Here is a 26,399-nt window from a genome sequence, read left to right as displayed (position 1 = left end):
AATGTGTGCCAATGGCATATACAGGTCCCAAAAGGAACCTATGGAAAAATGTATCTCCCCAAGGAATCAATATAATGTAAACATGTTTCATATTTATGTGTGAAAAATACCACCATGTTTATTACTCTATACTGCTTAATAATATAGCGTCAATCATATTATGCAGTGCTGTACAGAGGTCGTGTAGTCACTCACATCTGTCCCTGTCCTACCGGAGCTTACAATCTAAAAACTCCCCACCACAAGTGCACATACACAGATTAAGGCCCATTTTCTCAGAAGCCAATTTACCTTGCAGTACCTTTGCAGTGAGTTTTTGGACCATGGGAGGAAACAAACTCAAACACGGGGAGAACGTACAAATTCCACACAGACATAGGGCCCTGGTCAAACTCAAGAGCTGTGAGGCAGCAATGCTAACCAACTGTGCCAATGTGCTGGTTTCATATCTCTGCTGTGTTCCAGAAAAAGATATTTATAGAACTTAGTACTAGAGCAGTTCTTGAACAAAGGGCAACAGTTGTAATAACAGCACTCCTCTTTGTGCAATGTCACCAAGGAGGGGCATTTGGACAAGATTTTAGAATTTTTCCGTTTGTTGGAGGTGAGGCTGCTTCTGAGAGCTGTCCAACATGTTATAATAGGATCTGAAAAAAAGGTTTTTGGGGAACACGAGAAGGTGAAGTGGTAGGATTCCTGGCCTTCTGGAGAGTATTAATGAACCCCACTGAGAGACCATTGTTTTATAAACTTTCAACCTCTAAAAAGATGCGGGGTGTGCGGATGACTTATTGGACCTTATCATAGAAGATTTGGTCCGATAGGGCTCTTCTACCATACTCAGGTACTGAGAGAACCTTGGTCAAAAGGGTCAACGCTGCAACCAACTCAGACACCTACCGCTTGATATCTGCTAGACGTCTCGGTATTAGAGGAAGTGAAGACCTGCCTCAGTCTGAACTCCCACGGCCCTCTCTCTGTGCTGATGGACACTTTCTATTTCAGAAGAATTCGGTCACTCCTGTATTTACCCTTGGAACCTTTTGTTCCACCCCATGAAGAACTTTTGTTGCCTCTCATCATTGGCCATCATTTTGTACCTCCCTGGTGGGTGATGAAAGACACCCCTGTTCTGTTCACTGAGTGAATTTGTAGGTGGCTGTGAACAGTAAGACTGGAATGCTTGGATCCCCTGCCAGGCTGCCCAAACCTTACCCCCCACTCCATCTGCCCTGGGCCACTCCACTAAGTGAGCCCTCCAGCCCATCCTGCATGAAGCTGCCATTAGACATAGATTATTCCGCCTCTTCCCAAGTTTCTGGCAATTGCCACCATTTCGGAGACTGCTTCTTACAGTAAGATAATAGATAACTGCTGGCTGCTACGGTTTAGTGCAAAGTTGCATATACATTAAAATACCTGTATATATCCCACATAGAGTATCTATATCTATTCATCACAGGTACATTATTACTTTATACAAATGACCCACAGAATGCATCACAAAAGCAGACTTATGCTTTACATATGTAACTATTTTGCCTCTAGCTGTACATTGGCTGATGGAGTGAGAGAATGTGTCCATTTGTATCAGTTTGTAGATACTCTGTACAATGTCAGGAGACCACAGGAAATCTCTCCGATTTGTTTCATCAGACGCAATGACCAGAAAACATTCTGGGATTAAATCTCGGAGGCACCTGGCACACAGCTCATCGGGTGTACCCTCTATAAATGCCACTCTCACTTACCACCTGGTATATGCATGTTATAGCCATATGTACCTACCAGGATGTAAGTAGTGATTTCATTTCTTTATATCAGTGTTCTTTGTTTTGAACAGAGCAATGGTAGTTAGCAATATATAGCTGGTTACAGTATTTTACTAAGAACTCTGAGGTACTTATATAATTCTGCCATTTGAAACAGTAATTTCTTTCAAGCAAAGTTTTAGCTGTAGGAGAAATGGAAAAATATCTAGGACTTCTGATTTATCAGTACTGATTTTGTAACCAGAAGGTTTCCACTATATCCATATTTATTTGAATACATTGGTCAAGGAGGTTAAAGGTTTTGTTAAGGTCAATAAGATATCATTAGCATATAGGGTAATTTTATTATCTCTAGTACCTGAGGTGGCCTAGTGCCAAGTGGATGCGTCTTCTGTCGTAACTAGAGGTCGTGTACAATGATCCGTTTATCAGTAGTTCTTACACTATACAGCAGCTTTTTAAAGGGGATCAATAAAAATACACAAATCATGTTTTTGTGATTTTTGATAAAAGAGAACCACCAATTACAAAAGGTAGGATAGAAAATCATTGTTTCAATTTTTTTTAAATAAAATATCCAACAGAGGTGGTAGGGGTAAGTATTTTAAGGTGGGGATGTAGGCGTAGTGGTCCTTTAAAATGCAGACAAGTGATGCCGATTATTAACAAGGACAGAAATAAGACGAGGAGTGAAACTGGATTATACAAATGTTTCCTCTACTTACATCAGGAGAATAACTTGTCTCTAAATAAATGTAAGTGCCCCTTTAAATATAATTGCTCCTGAATAAACTACTCTCACACTATCACAGACCGAGACAGAGGTTATTAATATCATCCTGCACCTTGGTCTAATTATCACCTCTGTTTTCTTACCTTAGCCATGATAATTAAATTAGTCACGTCAGATTAAGGTCATATTAAGTGCAAGCACACAGAAGAAAAGTGAATAGAGGCACCTGGTATATTAGTTAATTGCCAAACGCTTGACAAGCCACAAATCCACAGACAGATAACCTGGCCACACACGGGCAGATTCTGTATTCTGAGCGGATGTTCTGATTTACAATAATTTGATCTGTAACCTTTTGAACCATAAAATGAACAATCAAATTCTAAAAAAATCTTAATTGCTTTGTCATAAATAGCCATGTGAGCTGCTTGCAAAGGTTTCCCAGATTAAATATGAATTTTACTTAATAATTTCCCAGTCTAATAATAGTGTTCATGCAATAATTAGTTGGTACTCAGCTCTTACCTATAACTGGGACCTATACTGACCTACTACCGTGCTGTCGAATCCTTCTGTAGTAACAGATCAGACGCAGCGCCTCTAAGGAACGTTGCACGCTGGTGATTACACGCTGCGCCTGACTTGCGATTTATTACATGTAATAAATCCCATTCTATTCTATATGCACATGCCCATTTGCTTTCATATTTGCGTCTATGTGTGTTTGTGTCGCTGCACCTATTTTGAATGCTGCTTGTTCCATTTAAATGTCATTCTACTTGGAAAGGTCCATTAATCTCTAAGGTAATATATTGTGGAATATACCTACTAATTCTCCTTGATCTCTCGGCTGCATTTGACACCGTTGACCACTCTCTTCTCATACAAACGCTGCAATCCCTAGGTCTTCAAGACACAGTTCTATCCTGGTTCTCATCTTACCTCTCTAATCGCTCTTTCACTGTTAATTTCTCTGGAGCCACATCTGCTCCGCTTCCCCTATCAGTTGGAGTACCACAAGGCTCGGTGCTAGGTCCTCTGCTGTTCTCTATCTATACCGCTTCTCTTGGAAATCTAATAAGTTCCTTTGGCTTTCAGTATCATCTCTATGCGGATGATACCCAAATCTATCTATCCTCTCCTGATATCTCGACATCTGTGTTGTCCCGTGTAACTGACTGTCTTTCTGCCATTTCATCTTGGATGTCCTCTCGTCAACTCAAACTTAATCTTTCTAAAACAGAGTTAATATTCCCACCCGCCAACAAGAGCATACCTGACATTTCTATCTCTGTTGATAACATGACCATAAATCCCACCCCACAAGCTCGCTGCCTAGGTGTAATCCTTGATTCACGCCTATCCTTTGTTCCCCACATTGACTCTATATCTAAATCATGTTACATACATCTAAAGAACATTTCCAGAATCCGCACATATCTCACACAAGACACTGCTAAAACCTTAATTCATGCACTAATCATCTCCCGCATTGACTATTGCAATTCCCTCCTTACTGGTCTTCCCAAAAACAGACTCAAACCCCTAAAATCTATTTTGCATGCTTCGGCAAGACTGATTTTCCTTGCAAATAGCTATTCCTCTGTTGAATCACTCTGTATGTCTCTACACTGGCTGCCTGTCTTCTACCGAATCCAATATAAAATACTTTTACTAACCTACAAGGCCATCAACAAAGCTGCACCAACATACATCTCCTCTCTTGTCTCAAAATATCTCCCAACTCGGCAACTCCGTTCTGCAAAAGATCTGCGTCTCTCATCCACCCTCATTACATCCTCCCATTCCCGGTTACAGGACTTTTTTCGGGCTGCACCCACTCTATGGAACTCTCTCCCTCGCACAATAAGACTCTCCTCTGTTCTACAAACTTTCAAGCGTTCTCTGAAAACCTACCTATTCAGACAAGCTTATAATATTCCTCAACCACCATCTTAACCTTACTACCTTTAGCCTGTTACACAATTTCACACAAGACAACTACCCCCGGACCAACATTGTTGTGTGACAGGATCATTTAGCTTATGAGTCACCCTACCTTTGCAGTCTGGCTGGGCCAAGATGCAAAATGTATACTTAACCTCATGTGTCAATCTCCCATTGTCCCATAGATTGTAAGCTTGCGAGCAGGGCCTTCTCACCTCTGTCTGTTTTACCCAGTTTGTTTATTAGTTTATCACGTTTGTCCCCAATTGTAAAGCGCTACGGAATATGTTGGCGCTATATAAATAAATGATGATGATGATGATGATGATGAAGGGTTAACACAATCTTTTTTTCCGCCATTCAAAAGTTATATTTTTCCCATTGATGCTAATGTCCCTTCGTGTGGGCTTGTGTTCTATACTGAGAAACCCCACTGAAATGAATGGGCCATAGCCATGAATGGAGCTGCCCAGCACAGGTACCTGCATCAATAGACATTTAATTCATCTCTGTGATCAAAGCAGGGAGTCCCCGGCACGTCTTCTCACCACCAACCAATCAAAATCCAGGCTAGTGCAAGAAACCACTCGTGATTGGCTGACCAGCTACTGATACCCAGGATACTTCATTCTACTCTCATTCTGCATAAAGGCTCTGAGCGGAGCAGCTCGCATGGTCTCTTATGGTTTTACATTTTTTTTCCAATAGATTAAAAGAAGATGACTTTCCATTTGGATTACAAGTATGAAACATTTCCCCTTAGAATAGAAGAAACATAATTTTCTTTTTTTTTTGTATTAATAAATTAGTGAACAAGGGTTTGGGACATTTTTAGATCAATAAAAGCTGAAGAATTATGTCAATGTTTCATTACTTTTTACTATAAAGAAACAGGGTCTTACGTACCCCTTACCATTGTACTGAGATTCCCAATGGTGACAAAGTTGCTAGTAAAGGGGTTTCAATATTCTTCATTACCCTGGTACCCAGATCCAAGGAAGTTTCCAGGGAGGGGCTGGAAGTCTTCGGAAGGGGGGGGGGGGGAGGGGGGGGGCACACTGCTTTTGAGCCCAATTTGGGGGGGTGTGACATGTAGCGCACACGCTGGATACCCCATTGAAATGAATGTGAAAAGCTCTGTGCCACGTTAATTCCCGGATGAAGTCAAAAACTCGACCAGCACATTTTAATGCCGTATAGGGCATGTGAGCAGCAGGCACGTGACCGCTCAGACGTCAGGGTAAGTAGGCCTGTGATTTACAATCCAACGCACAGCGTGTCTGCATTTAAAATGCGCCTCTAAATTAGTGAGGGGGGAGCTGCGTGACTCCTTCGTAAGGAGCAAGAGACGGCATGGGGCTTCCTTGTACAGAGAGAACTGTTTACCAACAACGCCCTCTGTTGGTAAGTGCATTGAACTGCACTAAGGGGTGATCACCTCAATCCCTCCCCCAGGGACTGCCAATGTCCCTGGCCGTACCTTATACACAGTGACAGTGAGGCTGGTAGCTAAATTACATCAGCTGCCTGTTGTTCATCTCCTGACGGGCTGTATCTCCAATAGCCCCAGGCCAGCTGTGAGAGATTACCCGTGGCCCCCCGAGCAGGCAGCTTCCACTGACGGCCTATTACTTGGCACCTGTAACCACTGAGAGAGCAGCTCATGACATAACACTAGTATGCTGCATATTATGACCAGGTCTCCAACATTCTCCATTTCACTAAGCTGAGGAGACCATGCCCTGCACGGAACATGACGGCAGCACGGTGCTGGATACAACATAAAGACAGCCGGAAAACTGACTTGCATCAGTAAGAAGGGAGGACAGAGTTACTCACACACAACCGGACTGGAGCCACCACAGATGCTGGGGTCAGGACGTAGGATATGGTGAGGACTGTGTGGAGAACTATGAACTGTGGGACTCCATGGGAACAATAACTCACAGAGCAGATGTTGCTGAGCGCAACTCCAGGTGCTGAAGCAGGACAGAGTGATACAATGTTTCATTCTGTGCACAGCTCGTCTCCTGATTGGCTCTGGTCCTCTTCTATGTGTGTGCAGCCTGTCCTATGTGGTACATTTTATAAACAGTAACTTGTGCTGTACATGAAAATACATTGTGCGTACTCCTGCCGCCACGCGGTGGGGAGCATTCAAACATCAAATTCCTAAGAGATCCCTAATTTGCAGAATCTAAAAAATTACTGTGTAACCAGCCAGAATGTATATTTTTGGATAAATTAGCTTGAAAGTGTATTGTTGACAGATCTGCATGGGTCACATTTGGACACTCAGGACACTCAGTTATCTGTAACACAAGTGTGCTTAGTGGCAAAAACATCCTGAAGGACGTCACCGGGCAACTCAGGTCACCCGGCTGATCCCAGCTCAGTCTCTGCATTGCACATAAACTCTCGTTACAATAACAGGGTCCAGCTGCCCGCGTATGGCAGAAATATCATCTGTGGATAACTGAGTAGATGCAAATTGGCCGTGAAATGTGCCACAAATTGGTGTGACGAGATTGTGTGCACTGATAACCGGCTTGTGACATGTGTACAGCTGCACATCCACAATGCCCGGCTTCATCCTAAACAGATGTTTCACCTTCACAACATTCTCACTGAGCTGCCACGTGGGGAATGTGGAGGACACGGCAGGGAGACGATAGAGGTGAAACCAGCCACATCTCGTGTTATTCACTATCTTAGGAAAAGATTAGCCCTCCAGCCAGAAACATGTTTCTCATACTGAAGTTGTCCTTGAACTGCAGAACTGTAGAAGTGGACAATGGGCAGCTACTGTAAACCTCACTAAATACTAAACTCCAAATAAATACAGCAGACCTGAATGCCATGGTGTGGTCACACACTGAGTAATGCCTTGGATATGGGCGCACATTTCCAGGTGTCGGTCCAATCAGACCATCAAGGAAATTGTTGGAAGATGGGGTTGGATGACCACATTGGTCTGGTGTGTGGTCGGCTTATGACTTCACCAGAAGAGGAGGAAGAAAGTCCGGATCTTCCGCCTGTGCAGCAAGATGGGCCTGAACTAGGGTGTTCATCTTATTTTGTAATGTATACTGGGCCTGGTGGCATCATTCCTAAGTTACTATATACCAGAGGCGGGCTGTATGTGGCACCCCACTTGTTGTGGCATCAGGACATTGTAGAACTTATAGCTGAATAACAGCTGGACATTGAACCCCACTGAAAACATATTTTAGCACTGGTAGCCATGAAATATACTTTGAGACTTGTAGTTCTACAATATCAGGAGAGTCACACGTTAACCACGCTAAACACACATTCTAGTGGTGTCTGTGTTTTAAAGTACATAACACTCTGTGAATCCATCCAATCCACAACTAGTACAGGTGGATTTATAATGGTCATGGGCACTATAAAAGGATAGGAGTACCAGCATTTTTGTGAAAGTAAATTTACATTAAAAAAAGTGTAGGATTAAACACGGCACACCTGAGGGTGTGTGTTCTGCGTCACTACCCCAAAATGACAGCCCAGCCTGTGCACCATGGGCTGCGCTGGTCATGCAGATGTTAAGCGAGCAACAGACCGGATAATTCTCATTAAGTGAAATTACACAGGATTATTGGGTTTTTCAAAGTACGATGAAGGAAGACATGTCTACACTGTGTGCTGTCTTATGACAGGGCAGCGATGCTGCTGCCACACTGGAAGAGATTAAGCTGCAGGCTTTACCTAAACAAGAGACAGCACATTATATCTAACCGCAGAAGCTGACACTCACAGAAAAAGGATTAACTGTCCCCGATGTCAGAAGCTTCTATGAAACAATGAAGAGTTGTGTATCTACTGTACCCTTGTTATACAGATTAGGAGATGGAGAGAGGAGGCTGGGTCCTTGGGGCTGAAATCTTTACTGTTCAGCTTAATGAGATGTCATCTGGTGAGAACAGCTTAAACATTTCCATCCAGCCACACAGAGATTATTACCCCACCACTTGCTATTAGCCCCATGACAAGAGGAGGATTTAGAGGAGACATTAATGTCAGAGAGGGATTTAGTGACAGAAAGGGGGAACATGAGACATTACGGAGCTGAACATTTCCTTATATTTTCCTGGAGGCAAAAAGTTGAACAAGACCAACAAGTGCACGAAGCGTATATAACGAGGGATCATAGCACAACCCCTACTTGGGCCCCTGAGCTGGGTGTGACCCTTATTAACCTGGGTGTAATAGTCACTAGTGTAACAAGCTGCAGCCGATATATAACTGATACTATTACTGCGCTCATTACCCCCGCACCCACTGACAGAGTCCTGGTACCGCAGGCTGAATGTTGTATAATGGCCCATAACACACCACTAATTTCTATTCTGTATACTACAGATGTGCCTATATATATGCACACACATATATACAGAGATAGAGAGCGAGCGAGCAAAAGAGGAGCGAGCTAAAGAGATAGAGAGCGAGCGAAAGAGGAGCGAGCGAGGAGCGAGCAAGCGAAAGAGCGAGCGAGCAAGCGAAAGAGGAGCGAGCAAGCGAAAGAGGAGCGAGGGAAAGAGAGAGATAGAGAGCGAGCGAGCGAAAGAGCGAGCGAGCGAAAGAGCGAGCGAGCGAACGAGAGAGAGAGCGAACGAGAGAGCGAGCGAACGAGAGAGCGAGCGAACGAGAGAGCGAGCGAACGAGAGAGCGAGCGAACGAGAGAGAGAGCGAACGAGAGAGAGAGCGAACGAGAGAGAGAGCGAACGAGAGAGAGAGCGAACGAGAGAGAGAGCGAAGGAAAGAGGAGCGAACGAAAGAGGAGCGAACGAAAGAGCGAACGAACGAAAGAGGAACGAACGAAAGAGGAGCGAACGAAAGAGGAGCGAACGAAAGAAAGAGGAACGAACGAAAGAGGAGCGAACGAAAGAGGAGCGAACGAAAGAGACCGAGCGAGCGAGCGAGAAAAAGAGATAGAAAGCGAGCGAGAGAGCGAAAGAGGAGCGAGCGAGAAAAAGAGATAGAGAGCGAGCGAGAGAGCGAAAGAGGAGCGAGCGAGAAAAAGAGATAGAGAGCGAGCGAGAGAGCGAAAGAGGAGCGAGCGAGAAAAAGAGATAGAGAGCGAGCGAGAGAGCGAAAGAGGAGCGAGCGAGAAAAAGAGATAGAGAGCGAGCGAGAGAGCGAAAGAGGAGCGAGCGAGAAAAAGAGATAGAGAGCGAACGAAAGAGCGAGCGAACGAGCAAAAGAGGAGCGAGCGAACGAGCAAAAGAGGAGCGAGCGAACGAGCAAAAGAGGAGCGAGCGAACGAGCAAAAGAGGAGCGAGCAAAAGAGGAGCGAGCAAAAGAGGAGCGAGCAAAAGAGGAGCGAGCAAAAGAGGAGCGAGCAAAAGAGGAGCGAGCAAAAGAGGAGCGAGCAAAAGAGGAGCGAGCAAAAGAGGAGCGAGCAAAAGAGGAGCGAGCAAAAGAGGAGCGAGCAAAAGAGGAGCGAGCAAAAGAGGAGCGAGCAAAAGAGGAGCGAGCAAAAGAGGAGCGAGCAAAAGAGGAGCGAGCAAAAGAGGAGCGAGCGAAAGAGGAGCGAGCGAGCGAGCGAAAGAGGAGCGAGCGAGCGAGCGAAAGAGGAGCGAGCGAGCGAAAGAGGAGCGAGCGAGAGAGCGAAAGAGGAGCGAGCGAGAGAGCGAAAGAGGAGCGAGCGAGAGAGCGAAAGAGGAGCGAGCGAGAGAGCGAAAGAGGAGCGAGCGAGAGAGCGAAAGAGGAGCGAGCGAGAGAGCGAAAGAGGAGCGAGCGAGAAAAAGAGATAGAGAGCAAGCGAGAGAGCGAAAGAGGAGCGAGCGAGAAAAAAATAGAGAGCGAGCGAGAGAGCGAAAGGAGCGAGCGAGAAAAAGAGAGAGCGAAAGAGGAGCGAGCGCAAGAGATAGCGAGCGCAAGAGATAGCGAGCGCAAGAGATAGCGAGCGCAAGAGATAGCGAGCGCAAGAGATAGCGAGCGCAAGAGATAGCGAGCGCAAGAGATAGCGAGCGCAAGAGATAGCGAGCGAGAGCGAAAGAGGAGTGAGCGAAAGAGATAGAGAGCTAGCGAGAGAGCGAAAGAGAGATAGAGGGAGCGAGAGAGCGAAAGAGATAGAGGGAGCGAGAGAGCGAAAGAGATAGAGGGAGCGAGAGAGCGAAAGAGATAGAGGGAGCGAGAGAGCGAAAGAGATAGAGCGAGCAAAAGAGGAGCGAGCAAAAGAGGAGCGAGCGAGAGAAAATTGGTGCTACTCGTATTTCCGAATTGAATAATAGCGACACTTAGTACTGCGACAGAAAAAAATCTGAAGATAATGAGGGCAACATGATAAAAATATAGACTTACTTTGAAAGAGACACTGAACATTTCAGACCCGGCTCCTATAAGTTGAGACTGCAGAATATGAGGTCATGTCATATGGGACACTGAAATTTCCTGTTTTAAAGCGGCAAAAATACACACCGCACCCAAGAAAATGAGTGAGAGAGCGCACAGAGTAGAAGCAACTATTGTGGGGGCTAGAGCAGGATATTGAGGAGAATGCAGCTATCGGTATCACTGGGATATAAGAGGTCTCTAATGTTTCCTTTTCCTGGTGAATGTGCTCTCATATTAGTTCAATCCCCGATGGCTGTTCTGTGTGTAGTAGAATCCTTTCAAAGTGATCTGTCATACAAACAAATTACTTCCATGTTTTAATTATGTACAACAGATATTTGTGTCGTTGGGCAGAGGGAAGAACTATCGTTGTCATCTATTCTATACTCTCTAAAAGCTGCACTGACCGGGAGCCTTATCCGGAGTGCATCAGAATCTGCCCCCTCTGAAGAGGGAGAGGCTGCTCAAATATAACTAACAAACTAATTAATAAACAGTCATTGTTGTGTTTTATTCATTTAAAATGCAGATATGCAGTGTCCGTTTAAATATTAGTATAAGTAAATAATGACTATATAATTTTCTCCAAGAGACACACTATAACATGGATACTTATTGATGGGTCTGGAAACATGCGATTGAGGGAGAGTAAAACCAATGTACAGGTGTTTGATGTGATAAATAGATCAGTTATTAATTCCTTCCCAAGTCGTAAATTCAGCATGATTTAATATGCCTAGCCCCTTATCATATTATGCCAACGTGCCAGGCATGAAAACTTCATATCAAATGTGACGAAGTGTGAGTAATGGAAACCGCAGTTACTGTGTGAATTTGCCCAGAGTTACGGAGCGCATCCAGGGAGCTCGTCAAGTGCCTCAGATCTGGTGTCTGAACAGGCTGCTTTCCGTGACGATAGTGAGGGTTTCACAGCATTTTCCGGACCTGTTGACACAAATTCCTGCTGCTGAGAGCACTTCAGGCAGCGACGATAGATAACATGGTCCTAGCTACAGACTGGACAGGATCAATGTATCTATGGCTATGTTATCCAGGTAGCTGGAACCAATTCCCTAAAGACACCTTTACTGCCTCCTTCGAGTATCTTCTAATAACACAGCTTATTAGCTGGTACTGGTATCTCTGGTCAACACGGGGGAGGGAGGGGGCACACAGATATTGTTCATCATTTTACCAACATGTTGCTGTCTGAATTCATTTAAAACATCACTCCTGACCATTATAACGTAGTTGACAAGAATGGTAAGGACAGAGGTTGGTTGGTCAGATATAGGATAGTCAGCGACACATTTCATACATACACCGTTCAGCCATAAAAATAAATCCACTGACAAGTGAAGTGAATGACAATGATTATCTTGTTACAATGACACCTGACAAGGTGTGGGATATTAGGCAGCAAATGAACAGTCAGTTCTTGAAGTTCATGTGTTGGAAGCAGGAAAAATGGACAAGCGACTTTGGCATGGGCCAAATTGCAATGGCTAGACCACTGGGTCAGAACATTTCCAAAATGGGGTGTTCCCGGTATGCAGTGGTTAGTACCTACCAAAAGTGGTCCAAGGAAGGACAACCGGTGAACAGACGACAGGGTCGTGGGCATCCAAAGCTCACTGATGCACGCCGGGGAGCGAAGGCTAGCCCCTCTGGTCCAATCCACAGAAGAGCTATTGTAGCACAAATGCTGAAAAAAGTTAATGCTGGCTATGATAGAAAGGTATCAGAACACACCATGCATAGTAGCTTGCTGAGTACAGGGCTACGTAGCTGCAGTCTGGACAGAGTGCCCATGCTGACCCCTGTCAACTGGACCATGGAGCAACGGAAGTTGGTGGTCTGGTCTGATGGATCACGTTTTCTTTTACATCATAAGGACAGTCGGGTATGTGTGCATCGTTTACCTGAGGAAGAGATGGCAGCAGGATGCACTATGGGAAGAAAGCAACCCAGCGGAAGCAGTGTGATATTCTGGGCAATGTTCTGCTGGAAAACCTTGGGTCCTGGCATTCATGTGGATGTTACTTTGACACGTACCACCTACCATTGTTGCAGACCAAGTACATCCCTTCACGGCAACTGTACTCTCTGAAGGCAGTGGCCTCTTTCAGCCACACTTCAAAAATTGTTCAGGAAGAGTTCAAGGTGTTGAATTCGCCTCCAAATTCCTGATATCTCAATCTGATCGAGCATCTCTGGGATGTGCTGGAAAAACGAGTCCGAGCCATGGAGGCTCCACCTCACAACTTAAAGGTCTTAAAGGATCTGCTGCTAATGACTTTATGCCAGATACCACAGGACACCTTCAGAGGTCTCGTGGAGCACACGCCTCAAGGAGTCAGAGCTGTTTTGGCGGCACGAGGAGGACCTACACAATATTAGGCAGGTGGTTTAATATTGTGGCTGATAGGTGTATATTCTATTCTTTTTCAGTTGGCTCTGTTAACCTGTTTTACATTCTATCTCAACAATTCTTATTAATCTGACAAAATGTTTTCAAAATGTCTGCAATTTTTTGGAAACTACTGCTGCACATTTATTTGACAGGTACTTGTTTCAGAAATGCCCCCCATAAACATGACATGACCATTTCCTTAATGGTATAAAAGCCACCTTATTTTTCAACCGATTTATGGCGGAGGAGGCTACGACATTGCAGAAGTATTACTGGAAGGATGCAAAACGCCACTGAGTTACAGTGACAACAGTAATAGAAATTATCTACTGATGACTTAAATTCTCTGTATCAATTTGCAGCCAGTGAATGTGATCAGCACAAACAGCACATAGATAAACAGGATTATTCTATAGAGGGAGCAGCAGCCAGCAGCAGGAATGCGGGGGGAGAGGCGGAAGGGGTATCGATAAATCTTAAGCTCATTCACAATGATCTGGAACTCTTATTAAGTAAATTAATTTAAGTTAATTTAAGTTGATCATGACTCCCGATCATGGTGATTTACGAAGGGGGAAATTGCATTAGGAAAGGCCGTGCTCACCAGATAGGAGAGAGGATGGAAATTAGATCCACTTAGCCGTGTGAATTAATATGGAAATAGCAGGTGTAAATTTAACCTTATCGAGAGAGCGAAAATTATCTTCATAAATTTGTGCGAATGGCTCCCGAGCTGCTTATAAATCTATTTAAAACAAAAATATTACTTACAAAAAAAAAAAAGCAGTAAAATTAATTTAAAATATACTTTCATTTATTTCCTGCAATGGTTCATTTGGGCAAAGGGGGAGGGAAAGGTTTCAGAGATTTGTCAGTCTTGAAGGGAAAGGACGCTGTGACTTAACCTGACAAAGGCTGAGTCTAGATCAGGGTATACTGCGTGGGGTAAAGGTGGTCACTGCAAGCTACTGACCCACCCGAGGCATGAGGCTCCAAGGGCGTCAGATAATTAAAGTCTAGATAATTGGACAGCAGAGGACAGGCCCCAGCGGTCAGGGGATGGCTTCCCAAACAAGCCATTTCCAAACATTCAGGGAAATTTCCACCTTCAGAGCACTTTCACTTATTAGCTTGTACATGTCCTTGTGCAACCTTTACTAACTACATAGAGCTTTGGCTCTGGTCCACTTCTGTGTGTTTCAGTCCGTGTGTTAAATTAACAGAGAGATTTGGAGAATACTGTATCCAGGCAACAGCAGTGGCTCTGATATAAACACACTGCTGGAAAGCACAGCTTGAGGAAGATAAAACAATGTATCTGTAAGGTAGAGGTTTGGGCATGGCTTCCTGCAGGGGGCTATAGTGCTGGGAGCTGGATGTGTGTGTATATGTAACACACAGAAACATGTGACTTATCCAATAACACTTCACACCCACAGTATCACCAGCTGTCACTGTGCTAGTGAGATGTTCAGTATTGTCACAGATCTGTTCACGGGACAGCCGGGCCAGCGATGTCACCTCAGATGATGGAGATACACATTAGGAGAACCCGGTGATCATAGGACAGCCCTCATGTACGTGTTATTTACTGGGGTGATCAGTGGTGGCACCAGGAGAGGTTTCGGTTTCCTCCGTCACAGGCTTCTCCTTGGTGAGGGATCAAGAAATGTGTCAATAACCGGCCAACGCTTCTAATTCTGTCAGATCCATAAATACCATCATAGGAAAACATGTATATGAAGGGGGAACTCCATATTCCCAATTAGTAAAACATTTCACAGCTGGAAAAAAGCTCATTTAAACTGATTAATCTGCAGCATTAAGGGTTAACCATTCCTAAAATGTATGTGAGCTCTAGAGGCTGATGCTGGCCCCTAGTCTGAGCTAGAAGTGGGCAGCAGGATCCTCCTTCTAGATGTGTAAAACCAGCTTTAGTAAATGCTTTATCTTTACTAAATGGCAGCAGAAAACACAACAACAACAATTTGCAAATTAATAGATTATTAAAAGTTGAAAATAAAAAAACCCCCATAAGTGCTCCATTCCCCCTTCACCTTCCAGCCTCCTGACTTGGTGGATTTAGTTATACGACCGTCACACAAACTGCATCGTCAGCACTTCTCTTCCAGGAGCTCCCGCAAAGATATATTAAAATGTAACTAATCTATATTTGATAATTAAACAAAATACAGAATCATTTTACAAAGGATTAAACCCAAACATGCATAAATAACTGAAGCATTACTTAAAGTACCAGAAAGCAAAACATGAAGTAGGTGAAATTATGTTGCCATCGGGTAATTAACAGGCCTTGGGTGTCCCTTATTAGAGATATTTAACGTAAGTAGGATGAAGGACACAACACAACGCTGCTGCCTGAGGACCCAGCACCAACAATCTGGAAAGAGCCAAGAACACGTGTTAAAATGTCCAGCTGTTAACGTGCTAGAAAAACATGTTCCGTACGGTCACTGACATACAAGCAGCTCCTGTTCTGGATGCCGCACACTCCTGGCTGAGCCCAGGAGGGGACATGGGTACCCCAAAAACAGTGACTAGCGACAGCCTCCTCTCTCCTCGCTTTATCTTAGTGCGGGATTCAAGAATCAGCCCAGAAATGAATAAAGCAATGTGACCATTATTACCAGTTCTAGGAGGATCTGTTGGGATTGTGGACACCAGCAGCCGTTGTCTGTCCAGGTTTACAGACATTTCCTACATGGGATCACTGAGCACATTTTCACATTCATGGTTTGAAAGAAATGACTATTTCAGATGTATATACACAATAAGCAGTGACCGCTGACACCAACCTAGACCTGCTGCCAATGTCACAGAGAGAAAGGTGCCAGGACTAACCACAACTTTACCAGACTGAGAAACGTGGCACCATGGTGGGGGGAGGACCACTAGCTCTCTGTACCTCTCAGTTCCAGCAGTATCAGTAATTACGACACTGCTGGCTAGTAGGCTGATCAAACTCTGGAACCCAATGGGGGACAGAGCAGCAGCCAACACAAAAAGCAAACATGAAGCTAAAATACAATTTAAATAAATTGAAAGAATTAGATAGAAAATTAATTTACAATATAAACAGAATTGGCATCGCCTTCTCCACCATATTAAAGTGATAACAGAACTCTCTCTCGCTCTGAGCACATACATACAGCACCTTGGTGAGACGCTATCCGGTACAGAGGGCTGGCTAATGTCAGAACTCACCGGGTTCTCCAGGTGAGAGACGAGCTGAGTGCAGACCACGGCGACGTCACCAGAGAAGGAGCGGTATTCTTCTTCACAATCCTGTACCGGGTCTTTATCACCCGGCTGGAGGAGGAGCCTTTCAGAGAGGAAGAGGGGGTGGCTGCAGGAGAGAAGAGGGTGAATGTTAGATGCAATTCATTATATTATCCCAGAAGACACAAACGGAGAAGTGGAAGCAATAAGCAGTATAACCCCAACACCTCTCTAGTGCCGATAAATACGGGTATCTGCGATCTAACAAGACTTCCAGTCACTAACTCACATGATAACACTAATAATTCTACAAAGTAACAAATATCTCCTGGACAGGTGTCTCCTGGTAGCACAATGTGTATAGCAGAAGAAAGCAGTAACATTGCCCAGGACTGAACATCACAGGTGTTCTTTATAAAAAAATAAAAATAAACCACAAAAACAAACAGCCATTGTTCTGTGCCAAGGACCTCAATACCTGTCACTTGCTGGCTGTTATAGAAGACGATATGTGGCCTGTGTGACCACAATTATCAGCATGTCGCTCTGCTTCTACACAGGTTCCTTAATTGCGGCCTTATGACCCTCCTGCCCCCTTACACCTGGTCCAGCCTGCCATTATTCCTGCACCTAGATCATATCATTGGATGTCGGACAGCGAGAGGTCGTCTACGTATTCTCAATATACATATAAAAAATCTGCAATTTACAAAATACAGCGCGAGTTACATCCACCAATGAGATAGTAGATTACAGTAGTTTCATGAGATTGTTTATACGTCTGCAGAAGGTAACAGCAGCCAGATATCATTCATATAATCAGCAGTAACGGAACTAAACAGCCAGCATCACAAATAGCAGCGTCAGTACAATGACTGCTGACAGTTCATCATCACCATTTATTTATATAGCGCCACTATTCTGCAGCGTTGTACAGAGAACTCATTCACATCAGTTCCTGCCCCATTGGGGCTTACAGTCTAAATCCCCTAACACACACACACACACACACACACACACACACACACACTAGGGTCAATTTGATAGCAGCCAATTAACCTACCAGTATGTTTTTGGAGTGTGGGAGGAAACCGGAGCACCTGGAGGAAACCCACGCAAACACGGGGAGAACATACAAACTCCTCACAGATAAGGCCATGGTCGGGAATTGAACATAAGACTCCAGTGCTGAGAGGCAGAAATGCTAACCACTGAGCCACCATGCTGCAGATTGCGGGCAACAGAAGCTGGATATTCATGTAATGTATCTTTCCCCATAGGGGGGGGGGGGGGGGTAATTTTTCTGTGCACCAGACTCCCTGCCTATAGAAGGACACTGTAGATAATTTTTACGTTTTAAGTAATCATAGCGCAAATACTAAATACGATTTCCAAATTTTTTTGAGGGCAGCATTTGTGGAGAAGTGTTGGGTGGAGTCAGGGCAGAATAGGACCACCAGGGCATCTAGTTTGTTTGAGTAATACAAAATTAGATTTTGATTAGACATTGTGTGTAACAAAGGGTTGGAGGGGGCACATTTTCAGGGTGTTCCTCCATGCTGCTGTAAGGGGCACTGAGCACTAGATCAGCGCTGACAATATCGGGTCTCGGCCTATACTGCGCACTTCAGCAGAGAAGAGTATTCCAGACACAGTTTGCCCAATGTATACAACAAATTGCTACAAACACACAAAGCTGCGGTCTGTAGTACAGATAATGTGTCAGTTTAAGCTACAAATGAGACTAAGGGATGGTCCTAATGATTAATAAGAAATAATAAAAGGTTGGACTTTGACGTGACAGTTACACAGTCCCAGTTCCCTGCCTCCCACAAACATAGGAGGAAAGTCACAGTTCCCTGCCTCCCAAACACATAGGAGCACAGTCACAGTTCCCTGCCTCCCACAAACATAGGAGCACTTGTAGTTTTCGGAGCGGTCTCCGCAGAGTAGACGGTGGATGATGCGCTTGTCTTAGTAAATGCTGGGATAAGCGCTTCTATTCTATGACTATATTATGGTAGGGACTCTAAACAGTACACCCCCTGCGTTGATACGGACAGGACCCCAGGAATTGGAGCCGTGGATACCGCACAAAGTTCCTATTACTTCGTATTACTTGCACGACACTCAGTTAAATAAAAGATTGAAATAAATATCACCATCTCACAAACAGCTTTTATGTGGACATGACTCTCTCACACCAGAAACCACAGGATCTTTATATAGAAGTAACTAATTATCAGTGCAGGCTGAGCTGGCCAAGCTTCGGATATTTATATAGTGCTATTCATCTTTATTACTGTGGCCGATTACTTCCTGGCAGAGCGTTCAGCGGTTATTCCAGTCCTAACACTTCCTGGGGATACTCAGGTTTACTCAGCTCCACTGGACAAATGGCCAGGTGGGGGCGCTGTAGTGCAGGCTCACAACATAATGGATGATCCAGTGGAGAACTTAATTCAATCTGTTTTAGGGTATAACAGGTTGAAGGACTTAGACCCTATAGAAAGGTGTCTGTGCACAAACTTGCACAAGGTGAAGTAGTATTATAAATTACTGCAAGCGCTCACATTTTGGGAGTCAGTCTATTATGGTCAATGGATCTCTGCTCCTAAATTTTACTAATTAGCTCTTTGTCAATCACTGCAATATAGTATTATTAGTGGGGTAAAACTGGGCACACACTGATGCAATTATCGTGCAATTCACACGATAAACAACCAATTGGTTAGATATTGTAAGATTGTGTACACTCCCACGATCATCTTATATATCCTACCAAAGGACATCACATCTGTTGATTTGGTTTTCTAAACTATCTAAAAATCAGGATCAATGATAGAACGATGTCAGGCAAATGTAGCAGTGAGTACGGACTCACACCCAGCAGTGTAGGCAGATATCTGTACAGTGTACAAACTTTTCAGCAGATGGTTATGAGAGCTGAAGATCACACATCTGAATGCAAGTCATGTAGGTGTGTACCCAGCTTCAGTCCAGCTGTCTGGCACCAGTACATAGTTTACACTGGTTTTTCCTTCCAGAGATGGTTAGTGGTCACCTAGAGAACAGTTATTAAAGTAATTCTATCGTTTTCAAATAAGCATTGCATAGGCGATTGTATTGTGTTTCCGAAGCACAAAGTAATTTATTTTAGCAGATGCAAAGTTTAACAATTCAATACATATTATATAATACAGCACAGCCAATACCAAAAGATACATACATACCGCTGCGTTCGCAATGCGCTTCCACAGGTACTAGTGAACAGTAGTTCACTCTTGAATACTGTGGTCAGAGTAGACTGAAGCTAGTGGGAGCGCAGCTATGATATATATACATTCAGTGTTACAGAGTGAACAATGCAGATGACGTGGCTTGCTTCCATAGGTCCAGACTTCGGGTAAACAGGTCATAGGCTAGTTCAAACTAAAGAATCCAAAAGGTGGGGGTAATCTCTCCAGGGGATGTGCTCCTTTCTTCCCGCCAAGACTCCAGTTACAACTAGTCTATTAGAATTTTATAGTCAGCATCATATTAAAGGTTTACTCCCTAACATCAATAACTAAACTAGAGTATGCAATGTGCGATCTCTTCGCCGAATGCACCAGGCAGCTGCTGATGAGTAGGGGATTAGAATGATATCAGACATGACACATTTCCTATAACTTGAACCTTAAATAACACTGAGGTGTACATATAATCATAATATATAGACTAATAATAAACTAAATACTATCTGCTCATAAATCACTGTATAACGGAACAAATATGAATATGAATTATATAAATAGCTAAATGTTGTAATGCGAGTGTCTACGTGCGTATTTTACCGTGCGATTGCAGTATGCCACGTGTAGCGTGGCATACTGAGTGCAATCGACCAATAAAACAATATACTTTCGTTCATCCAATTATACGACTTCGACACAGTATACTGTAAAGGAGTAACAACTAAATGACAGATAACACTGACTAATATGATACAGCCAGCCTGTGGGCAGTACCCCCTGGGCTAATAGACCTTATATGACCTCCCAAGTACTGAGAACTGAGATTTAAGCACACACACCACAGACCTCTCATCCTCCCCCATAGGTTTCAGAGTCACTGTGTCCCATCTAATCATATAGCACCCCTCCCCCAGTCACTGTGCCCCATCTAATCATATAGCACCCCTCCCCCAGTCACTGTGCCCCATCTAATCATATAGCACCCCTCCCCCAGTCACTGTGCCCCATCTAATCATATAGCACCCCCCCAGTCACTGCACCCCGTTATCATATAGCATCCCTCCCCCAGTAACTGCGCCCCATCTAATCATATAGCACCCCCCCAGTCACTGCACCCCGTTATCATATAGCACCCCTCCCCCAGTAACTGCACCCCATGTTATCATATAACACCCCCCCCCCATCTCTCTCATTCCCACTGGAGGCTCCTGGTAAGACACTTTGTGCTGGCGGTTATCAGTCAGACACACACATGTTTTCTAGTCTCTCAGAGAAAGGTCAGGGTCACCGCTAATGACTAATCAATCTAATTAACTTCCTTAATTAAAAAAAAATAAACTTTACTACCTGTGTGGGAAGTGATGATATGAGGAGAGCTTCCTCTGCTATATACAGGTACCAGCTACCAGTCACTGGCACCCATCACACTCTGCCCGGAGATCACACGTCCCTATTACCAGGCTGACAAATCACACTTTACCCCACTGCCCTGATAACAGCTCATCAGTATCTCCACAATGTCAGTAATGGGAACGAATAACTGTGCAAAACGTGTGCGTCCCGCAATGCGTAATCCGTTACTGATTATAAAGTAACAATGTAACAGTGCAGGGCGGTGTCCTGGCTATATAATACTATAGTAACAGTGCAGGGCAGTGTCCTGGCTATATAATACTATAGTAACAGTGCAGGGAAGTGTCCTGGCTATATAATACTATAGTAACAGTGCAGGGCAGTGTCCTGGCTATATAATACTATAGTAACAGTGCAGGGCAGTGTCCTGGCTATATAATACTATAGTAACAATATAAGTCTGGCTGCTTTCAGTGATCATTTAATGAGTTCTGATGCTTTCTGTGTAGGATCACTAGCAAATAACCCAAGTCAGCCCTGTCAATCATAGCAGCTCAGGACCTTGCTATATGCAGCCACATGTATGAGGACACATGACATACTAGGAGATATGTAAGTTACATTACACTGACTGTCACTGTAAGGGATGATTGCCGGTTTCCCCATTAGCTGTGAAAGTGTTTGTAGTGTCACAGAATGTGCGATGTCTATAATTTGTGCATTCATAGTGGTGACATTAAAGCGACAGATAACCTGAACTGCTGGGAGAACCCCATGTACCACAATCACACGGGGATCTTGTCAGCGACTTGTAATCAGTCCAGGCCTGGATTCTCACATTATCTGGAACACAAACTAAGCTGTATAAATGGCTCTCCAGAGCTTTGGCCCTCGCTTGTCAGGATATATCCTGCCTCTGATGAATGCCCAGTCCTTCCCAGGGAATCTGTGGCCCAGCTGCAGGAGGATCCGGCTAACAAGGGGCATGCCAGCAACCCCAAATACATTCATGTTCTTTTACGAGTCCAATAAATCACCATTTTTCAGGCTGGGAGATTTACACGGGACACACAGCACAGAATGTGACTAATGATTCTGTCTGCATCTCTGTACACGGGTGACGGTCGTTATCTAGCACTGTGTACTTTACATGAACGCCGATTGTGAAATACATCACCCTGAGGAACATTTCTGAAACAATGACCTGGTTCCATACGATACTTATAGAAACTGTGCCCCGCTTTTCTAAATTTGTTCCATATGCAGCAAAGAGCTACAAAAGTCTGGAACAAGTGTACAAAAGTCCCTTACACAGTAGTGGCGTGCTAAGGATTACTGCACAATGCACAGCATGCAGAACCAATGCAGTAGCCTCCCAGGTAACGCTGCGACAAGCGTTGCAGACCTGGCCATGTGGATGAAAAATAATTTACCCCCAACAAGTTAAATGTCAGACAACTCTGCTCTGATTCACTATAAGGGGCTCAGTATACACTGGTGGATTATAACAGTTATACTAACGGTTACTTTTTCTCTGTTATTATCTACGTATTCTAACTGCTGTTTGTTTCCTTCACCTGCGTCGCTCAATACTAAAAAGTCTGACTGCCAGCAAGCTTTTCATTTTGTCCCCGTACATAGCACTGAATCAGGGAGCGAATTCATCTTTGACAAACATTTACCGATTATCAAATCACAATGGCGGGTTGCAGACAGGGGCAATAAGTCACTTTAAGCAGCCATCCGGATTGCCGTGTGACATGTCCGGGTAGCCCGGCGATGACTAATAACCGCTGTCAAAGCTCGGTGTTCTGAGGCCTCGGTGAGGGCTGTTCTCTGCTACCTGGTGTTTAATGACAATACTGCCAGTTGCACGAGGGGGCCGCAGACTGCTGCTGACTGTCAGAGGCCTATTAGAGGAAAGATTGAGATCCTGCTCTTTCTAAACTCACTCAACCAACACAAGGCACTGGCTTTTATAATTATTCTACAAGGGCCATCTATCCCAGGCTGACGTTTAACCTGTCTCTAGCAAACCACAGTGACTGGCGGGAACAGACGCGCTGCTGGAGAAATATTACTTATGCTGCTACACACCCTGCAGATATTACCGTCTTACAATCTATATGTATGGCATCGATTAGCTCTTTATAATAAGGGGAAGCTCGTCTCGCACTTCTATATCAGGAGATGGAGGGATGTCGGACAATTGGCCTCATATCTCTGCTTGTGGAGACTACACTTAGCCTGATAATGGGAGGATTGTTCACCTCTTTATCCTGCGATTGGAAGGTCTGAATCTCATTTACTTTTGGCACTAACAAGATGCTAATCACAGGCACCATGTCAGGATCGGCCTGTGTGTGTCTTTAACCATCCATAAAATATTAAAGGAAAAACCTGATATCCAGCTAATATTCACTTATAATCTGTCAGACGAAGTTATATCTTTGGCTTAAACTGTGCAACCTACTCGCAGTCACAGCGACTGTTCTATAGGTCCGGCCTTCCTATTGGTATCTTTTATTTATAATGCACCACAAGAGGTTCTCAGCACTGTACACAATGTTTACAGTAGTATACAATACACAGACAGCAACGATCCACAATACATTACATAACACATGAAGAACATAATACAAACACCAGACATCTACTATATAACACATTACACATAGATAACTTGGTAACACAGATCAAGAGTGACGGTAAAGTCCAATGTCAAGTAGGCCGGGATTCAAGAAAACAGAGATAGTATAGCAGACTAGAGGTAGAGAGGGTGATGGAATAGTAGAAGGAGAACACAAGGGCCCTGCTCCTGAGAGCTTACAGCCTAAAGTGAAGAGGAAGACACAAATTAGGGTGATACGGAGTGGAGATGATAGCAGAGGCAATAGAATTATGAATAGAGCGGATAGGCGTGAATAAAGAAGTGCGATATAAAGGCTCTCTTGAAGCATTGGAGAGTAGAGGATAACCTGATAGAGCATAGGAGATTGTTCCACAGGTGGGGGAGCAGCCAAGGACAAAGTCCTGAAGGCAGGAGTGGGACTAGGTAATCAGTGAAGCAGTGAGGCATCAGTCAGTCATTGGCAGAGCAGAGGGGTGGCAAGGAGTGTGAATAGAGATGAGGTTGAAATGTAGCGGCTATGATTGGTTGAGAGCTTTGTAGGTGAGGAATTTAAATTTAATTCTGGAGGCCACAGGAAGCCAATGTAGCGACTGGCAGGATAGAGCCGCGGGAGAGAAAAATAAGGCTGGCAACAGCACTGAGGACAGACTTAAGAGGGATAAGGTGGGAGTTGGGTAGAGAGAGAAGGAGGTTACAGTAATCAAGGCGAGAGATTATAAGGAAGTGTTTATGCGGCTTCAATGGTGAAAAAGGGCCGCATATCAGATATATTCTGGAGTTGTAGGCGGCAGGAATTGGAGAGGAACAGAATGTGACGTTTGAAGGTGAGGAAGAGTCGAGGATGACCCAAAGGCAGCGGACTTGAAGGACAGGAAAGAGGGTAGTGTTGTCAACATAAAGAGATGAGGATGAACATAATTATTTCAGTCTTGAAAATATTGAGTTAGGACATCCAAGATGAGATAACCGAAAGACAGTAGGAGACAAAAGACATACGGGAAGAGAGAGGTCTGGGGACTAAACATAGATTTGGGTGTCATCAGCATAGAGGTATTACTGGAGGTCACATAAGCTGATGAGGACACCAAGGGAGGAGGTGTACAGGCAGAAGAGCAGGGGACCAAAAGACGGATCCTTGGAGGAACTCGACGGGTAAGAGAAGCGGGAGGAGGATGGAGTCAATGTAGAGACTGACTGAAAAGGAACGGTTGGCGATGTAATAGGAAAACCAGGAGAGGACAGTGCTGTCTTCAATACTCTCCAATCTATAGTTCTCTGACAGAGAGGTTCAGAAGGATAAAAATGGAGAAGTGTCCATTAGATTTAATGAACAGAAGGCTGTTGGTGACCTCAGAGAGGGCAGTTTTGGTGAATTGGAGGGAGTAAAATCCAGATGGGAGTGGGTCAAGAAGAGAGCGAGATGAGAGAAAGGAGGCGAGACGGTTGTAGACAATCCGTTTGAGACGTTTAGAGGTAAAAGGAAGCAATGTGTGAGGGACCAATGCTACCCCTGAGCCAGCTTTCATTAATCTAAAAAAGGGACCAAGAAACGCCATTTAGCCCCATTAACGATAGTCCTTCCTAGAACCAGAATGTTCTAATGATCTATTCCTAGGTCAGTCTGAGATGTCAGGTTTTCCTGGTATGACAGGAAGATGCTTACTGGTCAGTCTTAGGGGTCAGTTCTTCTGAAGACCAAAATATACTAATTGATTAACTGTGTTAGTCCCTTTCTAGGACCAGGTAATACTAACAACAGTAAAATTAATTAATGCTAATTACAGAGAGATGTTAAATTAAAATAATTTCAAACAAAGCCAAAATTCGAGACAACATGCAATTAAAATACCTTCATTTCATCTACATTTAAGGTCATGAGATGTACTTAGTCGCAGCCCTTTCCTATGACAAAGGTATACTAAAGATAAACTGTTCTGTGAAGTCACTAATGACAGCATTATATTCAGATGTAAAACAGTCCTCTCTAGAAGATTTACTCAGTATAACAGTGCAAGATTTAGATAGAACGGTGAAAACTAAAGTGTTAAGTGATACAGGAGCACAGTTTTTTCTGTGATAAAGGGATGTGTAATGCTAAGTGAGATCTATGTATGTAGATATAATTCTACCTGGATGAAAGGATAGCAGTTACCTGCGTCTGGAGAACCACATTTAAGATGAAGACGTCTACCAGTCAGTCATGCTTCCGCTGAGCAGCTCATTAGGTAAATGTGCGCTGACAGCGTGGCGTGACGTCTTGTGTGGGTATCCGGCAATTACCACATAATGTCAGCGTGTGGGGCGAGAGGGGGAAACTTGTGAGTTTGACAAGTAATGCAGAGTCTGGCTGGCAGCGTTTCATACATTTTCATTCGCCGGCGGTCAGGTAATAAATCTTTGTATTGACAGCACGGCGGGTGTTTATAGAGTCTGTGTGGAGAGAGGTGCCTGATCCCGCTTCGTATAAAACACAAATGGATGTGTCTGATGGAGAAGGTTTCTGATGCTGACGGATGGGAGCCAACTTTCTGCCTTACTGCGGGGAAGGAAGGGGCTGGAGCTGACCTCAGGAAACCTTATAGTTTGGTGTCTAGACTGGACTCTGGAAGTGGAATCGTATCGTGGGTTCCATATTTATGGCACAAAACCGTCAAAATTAAAATAAAAAAATAAGTAAAAAGAAAAAAGGGATTTGGAACAAAAAAACAAAAAC

At 44.1% G+C, this 26,399-nt stretch overlaps 1 protein-coding gene across 1 annotated transcript in view; it reads right to left on the bottom strand.

Annotated features, from left to right (window-relative positions):
• Positions 1-26,399, bottom strand: part of ZC3H3 (zinc finger CCCH-type containing 3) — a 121,448-nt gene that overhangs the window by 54,785 nt on the left and 40,264 nt on the right. Inside the window, 1 exon segment of the mRNA XM_075211614.1 lies at positions 16,451-16,592. Within this exon segment, the coding sequence (XP_075067715.1) occupies positions 16,451-16,592 (142 nt within the window).

This window comes from Mixophyes fleayi, chromosome 5 (genome assembly GCF_038048845.1).
Source record: "Mixophyes fleayi isolate aMixFle1 chromosome 5, aMixFle1.hap1, whole genome shotgun sequence".
Classification (NCBI taxonomy): Eukaryota; Metazoa; Chordata; class Amphibia; order Anura; family Limnodynastidae; genus Mixophyes; species Mixophyes fleayi.
Note: the sequence above shows the minus strand (reverse complement) of the source record. Positions and strands in the feature narration are given on the sequence as shown.